The sequence below is a fragment of the Bubalus bubalis genome, chromosome 13 (assembly GCF_019923935.1).
Source record: "Bubalus bubalis isolate 160015118507 breed Murrah chromosome 13, NDDB_SH_1, whole genome shotgun sequence".
Lineage (NCBI taxonomy): Eukaryota > Metazoa > Chordata > Mammalia > Artiodactyla > Bovidae > Bubalus > Bubalus bubalis.
The window spans coordinates 16,937,154-16,956,407 of record NC_059169.1 but is presented as its reverse complement, the minus strand read 5'-3'; the positions used below and the strand labels follow the sequence as shown (position 1 = coordinate 16,956,407).

Here is a 19,254-nt window from a genome sequence, read left to right as displayed (position 1 = left end):
TATAGCACAGGTAGAATGCTGGTGAAGAATAAAACTGCATTCAAATATGTATGCTGAAATTTGCCCTTTGCTACCAATGAGCTAGCCCAACTGCAGATTCCTTGAAGGAAGCTTCCCAAGAAATGATTTCATCTATTTAGGAATCTGGAATTGATGAGGTTGTAAAGGCATGTTTTCCATCATTTGTAAATTAATTCATCCAAAATTTAAAACTCATGGCTTTAAACAGAGAAGAACTAAATCTTTCTGAGTACTATACTCAGAATGCTGGGAACTTTATATTTTATCATTTGAATACCTCTAAAGTTTCAAAACTTAGCCTGTAAAATGAATCATGACATTTCAAAAAAGAACTTATCTTTATAGAGATTAAATGTAAGAAAAGTGGTTTAGCAAATTTTATCTTACAAAGATAACACAATGTCTATAAAACATTTTGTACTTTATGTTAAGCCCTATTTTATATAATATAGATTGGCTATTCTCTGCACATAGGTAGATTGTAGTGTGTATATATGTGGTTCCTATGTTCTGTGTTGTGGCTAGATGGCATCATCATCTCGATGGGCATGAGTTCACGTAAGCTCTGGGAATTGGTGATGGACAGGGAAGCCTGGGGTTCTGCAATCCATGGGGACACAGTGTCGGACATGACTGAGCAACTGAACTGAACTGAACTGAACCGATGTTCTGTGTACAGGCAGGCCTCAAAGATATTTTGGATTTGGTTACAGGCCACCTCAATAATCAGGGTTTTCCAGGTGGCACAACAGTAAAGAATCTGCCTGCCAATGCAAGAAACACAGATTTGATCCCTGGGTTGGGAAGATTCCCTGGAGAAGGAAATGGCAACCCTGTCCAGTTTCCTGCTTGGGAAATCCCATGGACAGAGGAGCCTGGTGAGCTATAGTCCACGAGGTCACAAAGAGTCAGATATGATCAAGTGACTGAGCACACACACACACCTAAATAACATAAATATCACACAAAAAAGGAAGTTACATGAACTTTTTTGTTTCTCTTTGCAAATAAAAGTTATATTTAGGGGCTTCCTTGGTGGCTCAGTGGTAAAGAATCCATCTATCAATGCAGGGGACACAGGTTTGATCCCTGATGCAGGAAGAATCCACATGATGCAGAGCAACTAAGCCCATGTACCACAGTGACTGAAGCCTGCCGGGGTCCAGCCCCGGCTGATCCAGGGTATTCGAAGCGGGGACTGCGTTGGTGAGGATCAGGATACAATAGCTTCATTTAGATATTAATTAGAGATATAAAGAGTAATAGAATGAGGATAGCTCAGTAGGAAAATTCAGTGGAGAAAAGAGGCTGAGTAGCTTGGTTTACACCGGAGACCAATAAAACTTCAAGACAAGAAGGATGCTTGGGGCTGGTGCACTGGGACCCAGAGGGATGGAATGGGGAGGGAGGAGGGTGGAGGGTTCAGGATGGGGAACACATGTATACCTGTGGCGGATTCATTTTGATATTTGGCAAAACTAATACAGTTATGTAAAGTTTAAAAATAAAATAAAATAAAAAAAAAAAAAAAAAAGAAGTTAGCACCACTTACGTAGGCCGAAGGCGTCCTTCTGTTCTCCCGAAGGAGAGGAGACACTGAGGCCTCCCCGGTCGGATCTTAGAAGCCCAGGCATAATTAGTAAGCATGGTGGGTTCCGCGCTCCAGATAGAAACTCAGCCAGAATTTGAGAGAGAGAGAGACATGGGGAGACCAGTCTTTCGAGGAACTGATCCCAATTCTTTATTTTCCATGGTCTACTTTTATACACTGAGATGTTATGCAAAAGTCACACGGGGTCAGCAGTCCTGACTTTTATCAAACTCAGGTGCTTCATACAAATGTATACAGAGGTCTTAGGGGTGTTACATCATCTTCTGGCCAGGGGGCCTGCTGACAATTTATGACCCTCTCCTTGTGACAGCGGTCAGTCAACCAGGACACTTATTTCTCCAGGGGTGATTATTCTTAAAACAGACGCCACTCAAATAAAGTTACATTCCTATAGGGTGAGGGTGTAGTGGGTTTTAGTTAAGGAAAGAATTTACTTAGCCTAAGGTCTAACGTGATTAATATCAAAGGTTAATACTTATTTCTTCTATATATTCATTAATGTGTGTAAGGGCAGGGGATATGGAGACTTAGCAACAAACATTGGCTCAACAAATGAAAAACCCTTCACCAATACAATTTCTAATCAGCCCATTATACTTATACTAATAGTTTTCTAACTTTTCTAAGGAACCTGTTTTTAGAAGGTTTAAAGCATCTCGTGCCTCTCACGGTTGGGAGGCTGTGAGCAATCACATGTGGCCGGACAAGCCTGTCAGGCAGGCCAGAGAACCTTCTGAGGAGTTTGTAGGTTAAAACCCTTGTCACGCCCAGGAGTTTTTATTAACTGGGGCACTAGGTTAACTCCTTCTCCAAAAGAGGTGGTGGGGGACAGCCCCCCATAAAGTCAGAGGTGTAGGTGCGAGCATAAAGTAGTAAAGCAGGCAGGCTCTGGTTATGGGGGTAGATGCTCGAGGATTTCCAGGGGGACTCCTGAGGCTCGATCCCACCTTTGCGTATGTCGAGCCTCCTTCCTCACGACCTTTGCCATGGGCGGAGTGCCTCACACCGGCCCCCAACAGAAGCCTACATGTCCTAAAGCCAGGGAGCCAAAAGAAGAGAAGCCACTGCCATGAGAAGGCTATGCACTGCAACTGGAAAATAGCCCCTGCTCACTGCAACTAGAGAAAAAGTGAGCATCAACAAAGAACCAGTATAACCAAAAATAAATAAAATTATTTTTTAAAGTTATGTTTCTACTATATTGTAGTCTACTAAGTACACAATAGCATTATGTATATAAAAAACGTTCATACCTTAATTTTCAAATAATTTATTTCTAAAAGAATGCTAACCATCATCTAAGGCTTTATCAGGTAGTAACACTAAAGTGAAAGAGATGACTTAAAACTAAATATTAAAAAATTAAAATCATGTCATGCAGCCCCATTCAGTTCAGTTCAGTCACTCAGTTGTATCCGACTCTTTGTGACCCCATGGACTGCAGCACGCCAGGCTTCCATGTCCATCAACAACTCCCGGAGCTTATACAAACTCATGTCCATCAAGTCAGTGATGCCATCCAACCATTTCATCTTCTGTCATCCCCTTTTCCCGCCTTCAATCTTTCCCAGCATCAGGGTCTTTTCAAAAGAGTCAGTTCTTCACATCAGGTGGCCAAAGTATTGGAGTTGCAGCTTCAGTATCACTCTTTCCAATGAACAGTCAGGACTGTTTTCCTTTAGGATTGACTGGTTGGGACTCCTTGCAGTCCTAGGGACTCTCAAGAGTCTTCTCTAACACCACAGTTCAAAAGCACCAGTTCTTCAGCGCTCAGCTTTCTTTATAGTTCATCTCTCACATCCATACATGACTCCTGGAAAAACCATAGCTTTGGCTAGAAGGACCTTTGTTGGCAAAATAATGTCTCTGCTTTTTAATATGCTATCTAGGTTGGTCATAGCTTTTCTTCCAAAGAGTAAGAGTATTTTAATTTCATGACAGCAGTCACCATCTGCAGTGATTTTGGAGCCCACCCCCCCCCCCCCACAAAAATAGTCTCTCACTGTTTTCATTGTTTCCCCATCTATTTTCTATGAAGTGATGGGACCAGATGCCATGATCTTGATATTCTAAATGTGGAGTTTTAAGACAAATTTTTCACTCTCCTCTTGCACTTTCATCAAGAAGCTCTCTTGTTTTTCTTCACTTTCTGCCATAAGGGTGGTGTCATCTGCATATCTGAGGTTATTGATATTTCTCCTGACAGTCTTAATTCCAGCTTGTGCTTCATCCAATCCAGAATTCCCTGCATGATGTACTCTGAATATAAGTTAAATAAGCAGGGTGACAATATACAGCCTTGACATACTCCTTTCCCTATTTGGAACCAGTCTGTGTTTCATGTCCAGTTCTAACTGTTGCTTCTTGACCTGCATGTAGGTTTCTCAAGAGGCAGGTCAGGTGGTCTGGTGTTCCCATCTGTTTAAGAATTTTGCAGTTTGTTGTGATCCACACAGTCAAAGGCTTTGGCATAGTCAATAGAGCAGAAATAGATGTTTTTCTGGAACTCTCTTGCTTTTTCAATGATCCAACGGTTGTTGGCAGCTTGATCTCTGGTTCCTTTGCCCTTTTAAAATCCAGCTTGAACATCTGGAAGTTCTCGGTTCATGTACTGTTGAAGCCTGGCTTGGAGAACTTTGAGCATTACTTTGCTAGCATGCGAGATGAACGCAATCGTGTGGTAGTCTGAACATTCTTTGGCATTGCCTTTCTTTGGGATTGGAATGAAAACTGACCTTTTCCAGTCCTGTGGCCACCATTGAGTTTGTGGCCACTTCCTGAGTAACCAGGAAGCTTAGGGTGCTATTTACCTCATTTGGGGTCTTATTTTTACTAGCTGTTTATTCCATGAATTCAAATCCTATTTGTATCCACTACATTTTCGTCTTTACTCTAATTCCCATGAATTGAGGCAAAGGAGGCAAGGACAAAAAGAGAATAAAGTCCAATTTCTGCTAGGCTGGGCTTCCCTTGTGGCTCAGATGGTAAGGAATCTGCCTGCAATGCAAGAGATCCGTGTTCCACGCCTGGGATCTCCAGAAGATCCCCTGGAGAAGAAAATGGCAACCCACTCCAGTATTGTTACCTGGAAAATTCCATGGACACAGGAACCTGGTGGGCTAAAGTCCATGGAGTCACAAAGAGTTGGACATGACTGAGTGACTTCCTCTTTTCTGCTAGGCTGGCTCACTCCCTTGTTCCCCCACCCAACAGCAGCCTCTCTAATCAAATCCAAAACAAAAGGGGTGTCTTAGAGTAACAGGGCCTGGGACATGTGAGCAGAGAGGGAACCTGGGATGTACACAGGTGGAATGAAATTACTTCATGAATCTACTGCCTGGGTATCATCTTCAAACACAGAAATGAAGCTAATGGTGATACTTTGGGTGAATCAAGACACAGATCAAAAGTCAAGTTACTTTTTTCTGGAATTGAGCTGCAGGAGTTGCTTATATATTTTTGAGATTAGTTCTTTGTCAGTTGCTTCATTTGCTATTCTTTTCTCCCATTCTGAAGGCTGTCTTTTCACCTTGCTTATAGTTTCCTTTGTTGTGCACAAGCTTTTAATTTTAATTAGGCCTCATTTGTTTATGTTTGCTTTTATTTCCAATATTCTGGGAGGTGGGTCATAGAAGATCCTGCTGTGATTTATGTCGGAGAGTGTTTTGCCTATGTTCTCCTCTAAGAGTTTTATAGTTTCTGGTCTTATGTTTATCTCTTTAATCCATTTTGAGTTTATTTTTGTGTATGGTGTTAGAAAGTGTTCTAGTTTCATTCTTTTACATGTGGTTGACCAGTTTTCCCAGCACCACTTGTTAAAGAGATTGTCTTTTCTCCATTGTATATTCTTGCCTCCTTTTTCAAAGATAAGGTGTCCATAGGTGCGTGGATTTATCTCTGGGCTTTCTATTTTGTTCCATTGATCTATATTTCTGTCTTTGTGCCAGTACCATACTGTCTTGATGACTGTGGCTTTGTAGTAGAGCCTGAAGTCAGGCAGGTTGATTCCTCCAGTTCCATTCTTCTTTCTCAAGATGGCTTTGGCTATTTGAGGTTTTTTGTATTTCCATACAAATTGTGAAATTATTTGTTCTAGCTCTGTGAAAAATACCGTTGGTAGCTTGATAGGGATTGCATTGAATCTATAAATTGCTTTGGGTAGTATACTCATTTTCACTATATTGCTGGGCATACAGACTGAGGAAACCAGAACTGAAAGAGACAAGTGTACCCCAGTGTTCATCGCAGCACTTTTTATAATAGCCAGGACATGGAAGCAACCTAGATGTCCATCAGCAGATGAATGGATAAGAAAGCTGTGGTACATATACACAATGGAGTATTACTCAGCCATTAAAAAGAATATATTTGAATTATTTCTAATGAGGTGGTTGAAACTGGAGTCTATTATACAGAGTGAAGTAAGCCAGAAAGAAAAACACCAATACAGTATACTAATGCATGTATATGGAATTTAGAAAGATGGTAATGACAACCCTGTATGCGAGACAGCAAAAGAGACACAGATGTATAGAACAGTCTTTTGGACTCTGTGGGAGAGGGAGAGGGTGGGTTGATTCGGGAGAATGGCACTGAAACATGTATAATAGCATATAAGAAACGAATCACCAGTCCAGGTTCGATACAGGATGCTTGGGGCTGTGCACTGGGATGACCCGGAGGGATGGTATGGGGATGGAGGTGGGAGGGGGGTTCAGGATGGGGAACATGTGTATGCCTGTGGCGGATTCATGTTGATGTGTGGCAGAACCAATACAATATTGTAAAGTGATTAGCTTCCAATTAAAATAAACAAATTTAAATTAAAAAAACAAAAAAAAAAGTCAAGTTACTGCAGTTATTAATTCAGTCTCCAAATTCGTTTTGCCCACAAACATTGTATAATTTCAATAATCCTATGATTTTCAGATTTTAAGAAGGAAAAATAAGAATCTGTTATGCTCATAAGTTGTACTATAGAGTTTCTTAGATAATTAATATTTTATGGCTTTTTATGGGAAAATTTAAGACAAGTGCAAGTTAACAGAATTATATTTACAACAAGAAATCTGACAGACACATTGAGAGTAATCTTACATCACCTATAGGCCTCTCAGGGACAGGACTATGTCAAGAGATGTGGTGAATGTTTTCCTGACACAGCAGTTCATCTTCTTGACTTACAAATGAACCAGAAATAATTAGGAGGGAGTGTTTGCCATTTGACAAACTGAAGCTGCTGCCTGGGTATTATTTGGTTAATAAGTTTAATATTTATTTTCATGTCTCAAGGGTTTCATTCATTAAATTACTATACATTAAATTACATACATTAAGCTATAGTTCACTAGATAGGTCTGTGGTAGAAAGAGTTTTAAAGAGAAGTTCTTGCTTCAGTTGTTCACCCAGCTGTCATGTGTATGCTCTGGTTCCTGGTTTCTCACACCTGTATGTTACTCACTCACCTTCGCAGCCAGCAGTCCCTCAGCACCCTCTGTGTGCCCTGCAGAAAGCCACTTTCTGGGGAACAGAGATGAAACTAAGGTGTTCCCTGATTTTAAAAAGTTTCAAGGTACTGTGAGATACAGACCCCAAACTACAAAGCATGCCATAGGTGCTATCTTTTATTTTAATTATGATAAACTTCACATAACATAAAATTTAACTACTTAACCATTTTTAAGTGGACAGTTTGGTGTTCAGTACATTCACATTGTTGTGCAACCAAGCTCCAGAATTTTTCTGCCTCATAAAACTGAAATTCTTACCCATTAAACAAACAACTCCCCATCCCCCATCCCCCAGTCCCTGTAGACCACCATCCTACTTCCTGTTTTCTTGAATTTGACTACTCTAGGAACCTCACATGGAGAAGGCAATGGCACCCCACTCCAGTACTCTTGCTTGGAAAATCCCATGGATGGAGGAGCCTGGTAGGCTGTAGTCCATGGGGTCGCTAAGAGTCGGGCACGACTGAGTGACTTCACTTTCACTTTTTACTTTCATTCATTGGAGAAGGAAATGGCAACCCACTCCAGTATTCTTGTCTGGAGAATCCCAGGGACAGAGGAGCTTAGTGGGCTGCCGTCTATGGGTAGCACAGAGTTGGACACGACTGAAGCGACTTAGCAGCAGCAGCAGGAACCTCACATAAGTGGAATCAGGGTATTTGTTCCTTTTATGTCTGGCTGCTTGTCATTTAGCAAGATGTCACCAAGGTTTATTCATAGGTCAGAATTTTCTTACTTTTTAACACTGAATAATATTTTGGTAAGGATTTAGTTGCTTCTAAGTTCTGGCTGCTATGAACACAAGTGTACTGTAAATGTTACCTTAATATATATAAGGCACTGAGGACAAATTGAGGGCCTCACAGAGGCAGATACTTTAGTCAATCAGAAAATTAGGAGACTTTTACCAGCCAGATGATGAGGAGAAGGGTCTCTGAGATAGAGCGGCAGCAGGCACACTGGAAGTGGGAGGAGGTGGTGCTTTGGGAGAACCTACATGCAACCCACATGCAGCAGTGTGCATGTCAGGAGATATCCTGGCTGGAGAGGTAGGTGGAGGAGAGCTTCCTACCACCTTGTCTGTTCTGGTTTCATCTCTTCTTCAAGACTCTACCCTGGTCCAGGCCAAGGGCCTCAAGCTAAGTGTGAAAAGAACACTGCTAGCAGACATGGATTGGAGAAGGCAGTGGCACCCCACTCCAGTACTTTTTCCTGGAAAATCCCATGGATGGAGGAGCCTGGTAGGCTGCAATCCATGGGGTCGAGAAGAGTCAGACACGACTGAGTGGCTTCACTTTCACTTTTCACTTTCACGCATTGGAGAAGGAAATGGCAACCCGTTCCAGTGTTCTTGCCTGGGGAATCCCAGGGATGGTGGAGCCTGGTGGGCTGCTGTCTATGGGGTAGCACAGAGTCAGACACGACTGAAGTGACTTAGCAGCAGCAGCAGCAGCAGACATGGATACTGGCAGGACCAGGCCACAAGCCTCTCTGCTGCCTTCCATGTGCATCTTCCCCTGTTCCCTTCGATTTGCTTGCAGAGACTTTGAGTGAGTCTCTGGGCCCTGACTCTATGGGGGGCTCTGGTTCCTTACTACTGACTTATCATGATTCTGGGCTCTTCTCTGGTGACTACAGGGTCACCCCACAGCCACTGTGGGAGTGGACATAGGTCTGCACTGTTTCTAGAAGCAACTCACCCAGGCCAGTAAGGATCAGATCGGTGCTAAAGAACGGAGCAATCTCTCAGGGGAGGGCAGGGGGATGGCAGCCAAGTGTGGGTGAGTGGAAGACAAGTCTACAGAAACAGCCAAGGGACAGAGGAGGAGGTTACAACCAGAGGACATCATGGTAGGAAGAGGAGATTTCAGACATACAAAGATGACAGGATGGAAAGAAAGGTAATATTGGAGAGTTAGGGACAGGGAGCCAAGGCTGGTTCCCAGACTTCAAATATAAAAATCAGATGAAACATATTGTATCCTGGGTCAGCTTAAGTTCTAGCTTTGGGGCCAAGGGCCACCAGTCACCATGAGGGAGCTCACGATACAGGGAAAGAAATGCTGGAATCCTCATTCCATGATCAGTTTCCAAGAAAAATTCACCTGCCATATCACTGATCTAATCTGCATCCACAGAGGAATGAAGAGTCCCCATAACACAACAAGGAAGCCAAGAACAAAGACAGTGCTAAATCTTTAGCTAGATTTTAAAGAGGCAGATGGCTTAAACAAACCTTTTGTCCTGAGTCAATGCATGCTCTCAGGTCCTTCAATATCAGACGCCCATATGAGCTGTGCCTGAAGTTAACATTATCAAAGACAATCTTTCCTTCACGGAGCAGGCAGGGTGGCATATGTTCCCAGGGCTCTTCTTTCTTAAGGTCTGTATATTCAGTAACCCTTTCTACTGAAATCATCTGAAACACATATGACATCACATCAGTTAATATCAGAGGGTCTTGTTTATGGATGTTCAGAGACTATAAATGAAATGTTCTGCTTTTATGTATTTATATCTACTTTTACATGGTTAAGAATATCTCAGGTCTTAATACCACAAAGTATAGAAGTAGGAGTTTGATATAGTCTTTGATGATTTGCAAACTTGTTCATCATCTTATAACACTTTCACTTACAGCTATTTCCTTCAACATGATAGTAAAACTGAAAGAATTAGAAAAATGAATGGTAAGATTTTATTGATCTGCTTTTCATACTTGAATGAAACAAACAAGAGAATTTTGTCACAGAAAAGAATATTTATGGATACCAATCAGTAATGTATAGCTACAGAAGGGCCACATGTTATAGATAACAGAACTGGATGGTCATCAAACCTCCATTTAATTATTAATCACTTACTACTCTATTAGAAGAGAGAAATGGAAAGATTTCATTTCTATTGTTTTTCTCACTTTAGGAGAAGGTGCAAATATTTGTAAAGTATATAACTTACATATTGATTAAGGCATCTTAAACATCCATACCTCCATAATTTTGAGAGCACATTCTGAGAGGGAGCTTATCCTACCAGAAAGAAGAGCTGCCAGCAAATTCAGGTGTTCAACACACACAAGAATAAATGCTAAAATGGGGGAGGGCTGATGAGTGAACATATTAATTAAATAAACCTCAAAACACTGATTTTTTTTCTTTTACCAAAAATGAGGACTTACCCATTAAGAAACAAAGATAAGCAAGCTGCTAAGAAATTAGCTTATATTCTAAGATTTCAGAACTTTCATCCTATAGAGACATTTATTATACTAGAGGACAGTTTGTGATGAATATAAAACTTTCTGACATGCATACATAAGACTGAGAAAAGATGTATATATTTTATTTTACATTAACTTTAAACAGATGGAGGAGAATGCAAAAAAAAACTTTGTTAACTATGATGTAAAAATAATCGTTTTCTATTTTACAGAAGAATTGCTTTATGCCATTTAACAGCAAAGAAACTTGAAAAGGCTAAGAATGGAAAGATAAACATCACCATATTCTCCACTTCGGCACTTTGCTTGACGCACCACTGGAACATCCCTGTGAGTGTGACGGTGAGTGACAGCGCCAGGCCAACCTGCCCGAGATCCAAAGCTAAATTAGGAAGAAAAGGAATCAAGTCAGTCTCCTTCTCAACCCCTCCTGCAGCTCCTTCTGTCACCTTATGAACAAGACTCCTTTATTTTTATGATTTTTATTGCAGTATAGTTGATTTACAAAGCCGTGTTAGTTTCAGGTGTACAGTAAAGTTAATTAGCCAGACATATACATATAATCCAGGCTTTCCTGGTAGCTCAACTGGTAAAGCATCCACCTACAATTCAGGAGACTCCAGTTCAATTCCTTGGTCGGGAAGATCCCCTGGAGAAGGGATAGGCTATCCACGACAGTACTCTAGGGCTTCCCTGGTGGCTCGGACGGTAAAGAATCTGCCTGCAATGTGGGAGACCTGGGTTCAGTCCTTGGGTTGGGAAGACCCCCTGGAGAAGGGCATGGCAACCCACTCCAGTATTCTTGCCTGGAGAATCCCCATGGACAGAGGAGCCTGGTGGGCTACAGTCCATGGGGTTGCAAAGAGTCGGATAGGACTAAGCACAACAGCACAGCACACATATAATCTATTCTTTTTAAAGAATTTACCCATTTATGTCATTACCGAGTATTTAAATAGAGTTCCCTGTGCTATACAGTAGGTCCTTTTTAGTTATCTATTTTATATAGTAGTGAGAAGACTCCTTTATTATATTTAAATCATTTGCATGTAATAATAGTATTACTCATAATATTACTTCTGTTGAGTGAGACAGTAAAAAAAAAAAAAAAAAAAACAATAAGACAGTAAAAAAACAGAGAGACAGTAATATAGTAAAAAAAAAAAAAATATTATGAGGGACTTCTCTGGTGGTCCAATAGCTAGGACACTGAGCTCCCATTGCAGGGGGCCTGGGTTCAGTCCCTGATCAGGGAACTAGATTCTACATGCCACAACTAAGAATTCACATGCTGCAACTAAAGCCCTGTATGTCACAACTAAGACTGAAGATCCCACATGCCCCAACTAAGATCAAGTACAGCCAAATAAATAAGTAAATTTTTATAAAATATTAGGAACTTAGAAAGAATTAATAAAGTTGTTGTTCAGTTGCTCAGTCATGTCCAACTATTTGCAACCCCAGGGACTGCAGCACGCCAGGCTTTCCTGTCCATCACCAACCCCCGGAGCTTGCTCAAACTCATGTCCTTTGAGCCAGTGATGCGATCCAACCATCTCATCCTCTGTAGTAACCTTCTCCTACTGCCTTCAATCTTTCTCAGCATCAAGATCTTTTCTAATGAGTCAGGCCTTCACATCAGGTGACCAAAGTATTGGAGCTTCAGTATCAGTTCTTCCAATAAATATTCAGGACTGATTTCCTTTAGGATGGACTGGCTTGATCTCCTTGCAGTCCAAGGGACTCGCCAACACCACAGTTCAAAAGCACCAGTCCTTTGGCACTCATCATTCTTTATGGTTCACCTTATACAGACCTTTTTCGGCAAAGTAATGTCTCTGCTTTTTAATATGCTGTCCAGGACTGTCATCGAAAAAGCAAGAGAGTTCCAAAAAAACATCTATTTCTGCTTTATTGACTATGCCAAAGCCTTTGATTGTGTGGATCACAATAAACTGCGGAAAATTCTGAAAGAGATGGGAATACCAGACCACCTGACCTGCCCCTTGAGAAAATTATATTCAGGTCAGGAAGCAACAGTTAGAACTGGACATGGAACAACAGACTGGTTCCAAATAGGAAAAGGAGTACGTCAAGGCTGTATATTGTCACCCTGCTTATTTAACGTATATGCAGAGTACATCATGAGAAACGCTGGGCTGGAAGAAACACAAGCTGGAATCAAGATTGCCAGGAGAAATACCAGTAACTTCAGATACACAAATGACACCACCCTTATGGCAGAAAGTGAAGAGGAACTAAAAAGCCTCTTGGTGAAAGTGAAAGAGGAGAGTGAAAAAGTTGGCTTAAAGCTCAACATTCAGAAAATTAAGATCATGGCATCTGGTCCCATCACTTCATGGGAAATAGATGGGGAAACAGTGGAAACAGTGTTAGACTTTATTTTTTGGGGCTCCAAAATCACTGCAGATGGTAACTGCAGCCATGAAATTAAAAGACACTTACTCCTTGGAAGGAAAGTTATGACCAACCTAGATAGCATATTCAAAAGCAGAGGCATTACTTTGCCAATAAAGGTCCATCTAGTCAAGGCTATGGTCTTTCCAGTGGTCACATATGGATGTGAGAGTTGGACTGTGAAGGAAGCTGAGCGCTGAAGAATTGATGCTTTTGAACTGTGGTGTTGGAGAAGACTCTTGAGAGTCCCTTGGACTTCAAAGAGATCCAACCAGTCCATTCTAAAGGAGATCAGTCCTGGGTGTTCATTGGAAGGATAGATGCTAAAGCTCCAATACTTTGGCCACCTCATGTGAAGAGTTGACTCATTGGAAAAGACCCTGATGCTGGGAGGCATTGGGGGCAGGAGGAGAAGGGGACGACAGAGGATGAGATGCCTGGATGGCATCACTGACTCAATGGACATGAGTTTGAGTAAACTCAGGGAGTTGGTGATGGACAGGGAGGCCTGGCATGCTACAGTTCATGGGGTCGCAAAGAGTCGGACATGACTGAGCAGCTGAACTGAACTGAACTAGTGTTTTCATAGCTTTTCTTCCAAGGAGCAAGTGTCTTTTAATTGAATGGATGAAGTTACAATCTGCCGTGATTTTGGAGCCCAAGAAAATAAAGACTGTCACTGTTTCGATTGTTTCCCCATCTATTTGCCATGAAGTCCATCCTAAAGGAGATCAGTCCTGGGTGTTCATTGAAAGGACTGATGTTGAAGCTGAAACTCCAACACTTTGGCCATCTGATGCAAAGAGCTGACTCATTTGAAAAGACCCTGATGCTGGAAAAGATCGAGGGCAGGAGGAGAAGGGGACGACAGAGGATGAGATGGTTGGATGGCATCACTGACTCAATGGACATGTTTTGGGTAGTCTCCGGCAGTTGGTGATGGACAGGGAGGCCTGGCGTGCTGTGGTTTATGGGGTCGCAAAGAGTCAGACATGACTGACCGATTGAACTGAACTGAACTGAACTGATGGGACCAGATGTGATGATTTATTTTTTTTTTTGAATGTTGAGTTTTAAGCCAGCTTTTTCACTCTCCTCAAAAGGCCTTCATGTTCATCAAAAGGCTCTTTAGTTTTTCTTCACTTTCTGCCATAAAGGTGGTGTCATCTGCATATCTGAAGTTATTGATATATCTTCCTGCAATCTTGATTCCAGTTTGTGCCTCAATCATACACTTCACATGATGAACTCTGCATATAAGTTAAATAAGTAGGGGGACAATATACAGCCTTGACATGCTTCTTCCCCAGTTGTTAACCAGTCTGTTGTTCCATATCCAGTTCTAACTGTTGCTTCCTGACCTGCATACAGTTTTCACAGGAGGCAGGTAAGGTGGTCTGATATTCCTGTCTCTTTAAGAACTTTCCAGTTTTTTGTGATCCACACAGACAAAGGCTTTAGCATAGTCAATGAAGCAGAAGTAGATGTGTTTCTGGAACTCTCTTGCCTTTTCAATGATCCAACGGATGTTGGCAATTTGTTCTCTGGTTCCTCTGCCTTTTCTAAATCCAGTTTGAACATCTGGAAATTCTTGGTTCATGTTCTGTTGAAGCCTAACTTGGAGCATTTTGAGTATTACTTTGCTAGCGTGTGAGATGAGTGCAATTGTGTGGTAGTTTGAACATTCTTTGGGATTGGAATAAAAACTGACCTTTTCCAGTCCAGACCAGTGGCCACTGCTGAGTTTTCCAAATTTGCTGGCATTTGAGTGAAGCACTTTCACAGCATCATTGTTTAGGATTTGAAACAGCTGAGCTAGAATTCATCACCTCCATTAGCTTTGTTGGTAGTGATGCTTCCTAAGGCCCACGTGACTTCACACTCCAGGATGTCTGGCTCTAGGTGAGTAATCAGGTCCTTGTGATTTTCTGGGTCATGAAGATCTTTTTTGTATAGTTGTTCTATGTATTCTTGCCACCTCTTCTTAATATTTTCTGCTTCTGCTAGGTCCGTACTATTTCTGTCCTTTATTGTGCCCATATTTGCATGATATATCCCCTTGGTATCTCTAATTTTCTTGAAGAGATTGCTAGTCTTTCCCATTCTATTGTTCTCCTCTATTTCTTTTCACTGATCACTTAGGAAGGGTTTCTTATCTCTCCTTGCTATTCTTTGGAACTCTGCATTCAGATGGATGTATCTTTCCTTTTCTGCTTTGCCTTTCACTTCTCTTCTTTTCTCAGCTAATTGTAAGGCCTCCTCAGACAACCATTTCACCTTGTTGTTTTTCTTTCACTTGGTGATGGTTTTGTTCACACCTCCTCTACAGTGTTACAAACATCTGTTCATAGTTCTTCAGGCACTCTATCATATCTAAACCCTTGAATCTATTTGTCACTTCTACTGTATGATCTTAAGAGGTTTGATTTAGGTCATACCTGAATAGCCTAGTGGTTTTCCCTACTTTCTTCAATTTAAGTGTGAATTTGGCAATAAGGAGTTCATGATCTGAGCCACAGTCAGCTCCCAGTCTTGTTTTTGCTGACTTCAAACTAATGTCCATTGAGTCAGTGATGCTGTCTAACCATATCATCCTCTGCCACCCTCTTCTCCTCTGGTCTTCAGTCTTTCCCAGCATCAGGGTCTTTTCAAATGAGTCAGTTCTTCTCATCAGGTGGCCAAAGCATTGGCGCTTCAGCATCAGTCCTTCCAATGAGTATTCAGAAATGCTTTCCTTTAGGATTGACTGGCTTGATCTCTTCCAGTCCAAGGGACTCTCAAGAATCTTCTCCAACAACACAGTTCAAAAGCATCAATTCTTCAGCACTCAGCTTTCTTTATGGTCCAACAAGATGATTCAGGCTCTGGATACTCCTGAAGCCTCAGTCACCTCACTCTGGGAAATGTTAACTAGCTCCCCATGGTAGAAAACTATCTTAATCATAATAATTCTAATTGTTCTTTTTTCACTGTTTACTCCCTGCTTCTGTAACTTTGTAACTGGATTTGTTTCTAACCATCTGAAAGCTTTTAAGTTACAAATGGTTTTCCAGGCTCCTATGAGTGCCACAGCCTCCTTCAACTATTACTTGGGGCCCCTGCTGCTGCTGCTGCTGCTGCTAATCGCTTCAGTCGTGTCCGACTCTGTGCGACCCCATAGATGGCAGCCCACCAGGCTCCCCCGTCCCTGGGATTCTCTAGGCAAGAACACTAGAGTGGGTTGTCATTTCCTTCTCTAATGCATGAAGGTGAAAAGTGAAACTGAAGTCGCTCAGTCCTGTCCGACTCTCAGCGACCCCACGGACTGCAGCCCACCAGGCTCCTCCATCCATGGGATTTTCCAGGCAAGAGTACTGGAGTGGGGTGCCATTGCCTTCTCCAACTTGGGGCCCCTAGACAGTGTAAATCAACTATACCCCAATGGAACTTAAAAGAATGGTTCATGTGAGCCAAAGCAGGAGCCCAAGGCACCACAGGTCTGCTGGAGCAGGCACTTCATACCTGGTCTTTGCTCCTAAAGAGTCCAAAAGCCAAAAAGAAAAATTCTTTTCTAATTATTTGAAGTATTAATTAAAATGAAAATCACTAAAAAAAAAGATACATGCACCCCAATGTTCATGGGATATAGAAAAAAGAATCTTTAAAAAAAGTGGACACATGTATAACAGATTCACCTGGCAGTATACCTGAAGCTAACACAACATCATAAATCAACCATATGCCAATCAAAAAAATTTTAAAGAGGTCTCAACAGGGACCTACTGTAAATAAATAAATGGAAAAAAAGACACAAATAACTTCAAATGGACTACAATGCACACAAATGGACTCACATGCTGCAAGCACTTTAATACAATTCATTACAACCAAATAGTATATATTAGACAAAATGGCAAGAGTTTAATAACTACAACCAAAGCTATAAACCATAAATATACCACAAATATGCACATCTGTACTTACTTTCTACCAGAATCAGGGCTCCAAAGGCAACAACAGTGACAAAGATGGCACAGATGACATCTAGATACACAGCGAGCCATCGGGACGTCGTCAAAAGCAGGAACCAAGCCTCTGGATTTGTGATGTAATATGCATAGTACATCAACAGAAAAACCATGTTAGCTGCTTCTTAGTAGGGAGAGCATTTTTCTCAGTTGAGCATTTTACACAAGGTAGAGCAGCAAAGTTACACACCCAAAGAAACTAAAGATTCCAGAAAACCAGGTTCTAACGCAAGACAATGTATGGGACACACAGGAATCAGTCCAGGAAGCATGCATTGGAAACGCAAACCCACTTATCAACAGAAACAAGATCACAAGAAGGAAGATGGAAAATCGTCTCATCGGTGCATTTCCTGCAGTGCTGGGCCTCAACCTGAAGATCATCCTCTCAAAGGGTCAACTGTTCCCAGCTCTCTGACAGCAGACAGCACAGCTCACACTCTGATTCCAGCACCTTCTGCCCTCACTATGGGGTCCTGTAGTATTTATTCTTAGGAACTAGTGTCTATATGACCATCAGCTAAAATGATCTGCATGTGGCTTTCAATTACTACTTTATCTTCAAAATACAATAATGACTGGAAAGTTTGGCCAGGATTTTATAGACTTAGAGGAAATTCTGAACTTTCTACCTAGGAAAAAAACTTAATTGATACAAAGCATAATCAAGTGGGTACTAAATCAGGAAAATTACTTTCCTCAATCACATCTACTACCTTCCACATCTGCTCTGAAAAAAAGATGGCAAACCACAGCCCAGGGGTCAAGAACAGCCACCCACCTGGTTCTGAAAATAAAGTTTTATTGGAACACAGCTACAGCCATTTACTGATGAATTATCTTTGCTTGTCTTTGTGCTACAGCAGCAAAGGTGATAGTTGCAACAGACACGGTATAGCACTCAAAGCCTACAATGCTTTCTATCTGGATCTTTGCAAAAAAAAAAAAAAAAAAAAAGTTTTCTGACTGTTGCCCTAAAGAGACAGAAGTCCACAGGGCACAGTGATGGAAGGACAATGCGAGCCAGTCCGGGGAGAAGAGCAGGGGGTGATGGGGAAGAGGGGAGCACAGAGGGGATGCTGAGAGGAAGGCATGGGGGAGGCAGGTGTGAGGGGGATGTGGGGAGGCACAGAGAGAGGGACTGGCCAGCCAGGCCACCTGAGAGCGAGGTCAGCCCTCAAAAAGCAGCACACCCCATCCTTAGGAAAAATCTCCAGAAACTTACAGACCTGAGTGCAAATCCTGGTGTGAGTCAAACAGCTCCTGAAATTTCTGTTCAGCTTTGTATGCTCGGATGGTCCAGAGTCCCCGGAGAGAAGATGCTAAGTGGGAAAACACAGGGCTCCGAGCTGGGGCAGCAGAGACAGACACACGACAGAGAAAGTCAGGGAGGCTGGATGCAAGGAAACCACTGCCTCCCAAGCTCTGTGGTCACACATCCCGCCAAAGGGAACCCTCCATGTGACCCTCAAACTCCTGCTCACACCACGCTTCATTCTAATGACCTGGGAGTGAAAGATTCTCTTTGAAATTACCTTTGATCAAATTAAAATCACAGCTAGATTTAGATAAAGCAATTCTTTACTGGTTCTTTCATCAAGGTCTTCTCATACATGCCTCCCTCCAAATTTATCTGGCATCTCATCAGGTGGGAATTGTTCACAATTTTTAGAAAATATATTGAAGATTTACAACAATGTGTTAGTTTTAGATATATAGTATAGTCATTCAGTTATTATTTTTCCTGATTATATCCCCTTATAGGTTATTATACTGAATAAAATTCCTGTGTTTTACAGTAATCCTTGTTGCTTTTTATTTTACATATTAATAGCAGTGTGTCTATTAATCTCATACTTCTGATTTGTTCCTCCCTATCCCCTTTGATAACCATAAGTTTGTTTTCTATGTCTCTGAGTCTAATTCCATTTTGCATACTGATTCATTTGTATTATTTTTAGATTCCATGTATAAGTGATATCATATTTGTCTTTCTCTGACCTACTTTACTAAGAATAATATTCTCTAGATCCATCCATGTTGCTGCAAATGCAATATTTCATTCTTTTTCATGGTTGAGTAATTACTGTTCACTAATTTTTGAATCAGTAGCATTCTAAAATTTAATTCTCATTAAAGTCCTTACCACCCTGAATTTTGATGAACTGCCTGTGTGTTGTCTCCACCTTAGATGAGTAACCTAAGGCCTGGATAAGAGTCAGTACATCCCCATGCTGGACCAGACCCACACCCAGGACAGGGTGAGATGAGTAAGGGGAGTGGACAGTCTGCCACCTCCGTCCTGGGCCTCCCCCTGCACCTGCGCCAGAGCCTCTGTGAGGGTCACGGAGCACCTGCTGCTGCACCGCCCTTGTGACCACAGGACCCAGCAGATGAGGAGCCTTTGAATGGTCTTTACTTCTGCTCCAGGAACCTGATGCATGTTTTCACAACTGCCCTGCTAGA

General features: G+C 41.7%; 1 protein-coding gene across 1 annotated transcript in view; it reads right to left on the bottom strand.

Moving 5' to 3' along the window:
- LOC102413340 (ATP-binding cassette sub-family C member 4-like) overlaps positions 1-19,254 on the bottom strand; it is a 168,240-nt gene that overhangs the window by 47,872 nt on the left and 101,114 nt on the right. The window contains 4 exon segments of the mRNA XM_044927067.2: positions 9,380-9,562; positions 10,645-10,745; positions 16,745-16,855; positions 18,018-18,137. Coding sequence (XP_044783002.2) covers positions 9,380-9,562; positions 10,645-10,745; positions 16,745-16,855; positions 18,018-18,137 — 515 coding nt within the window.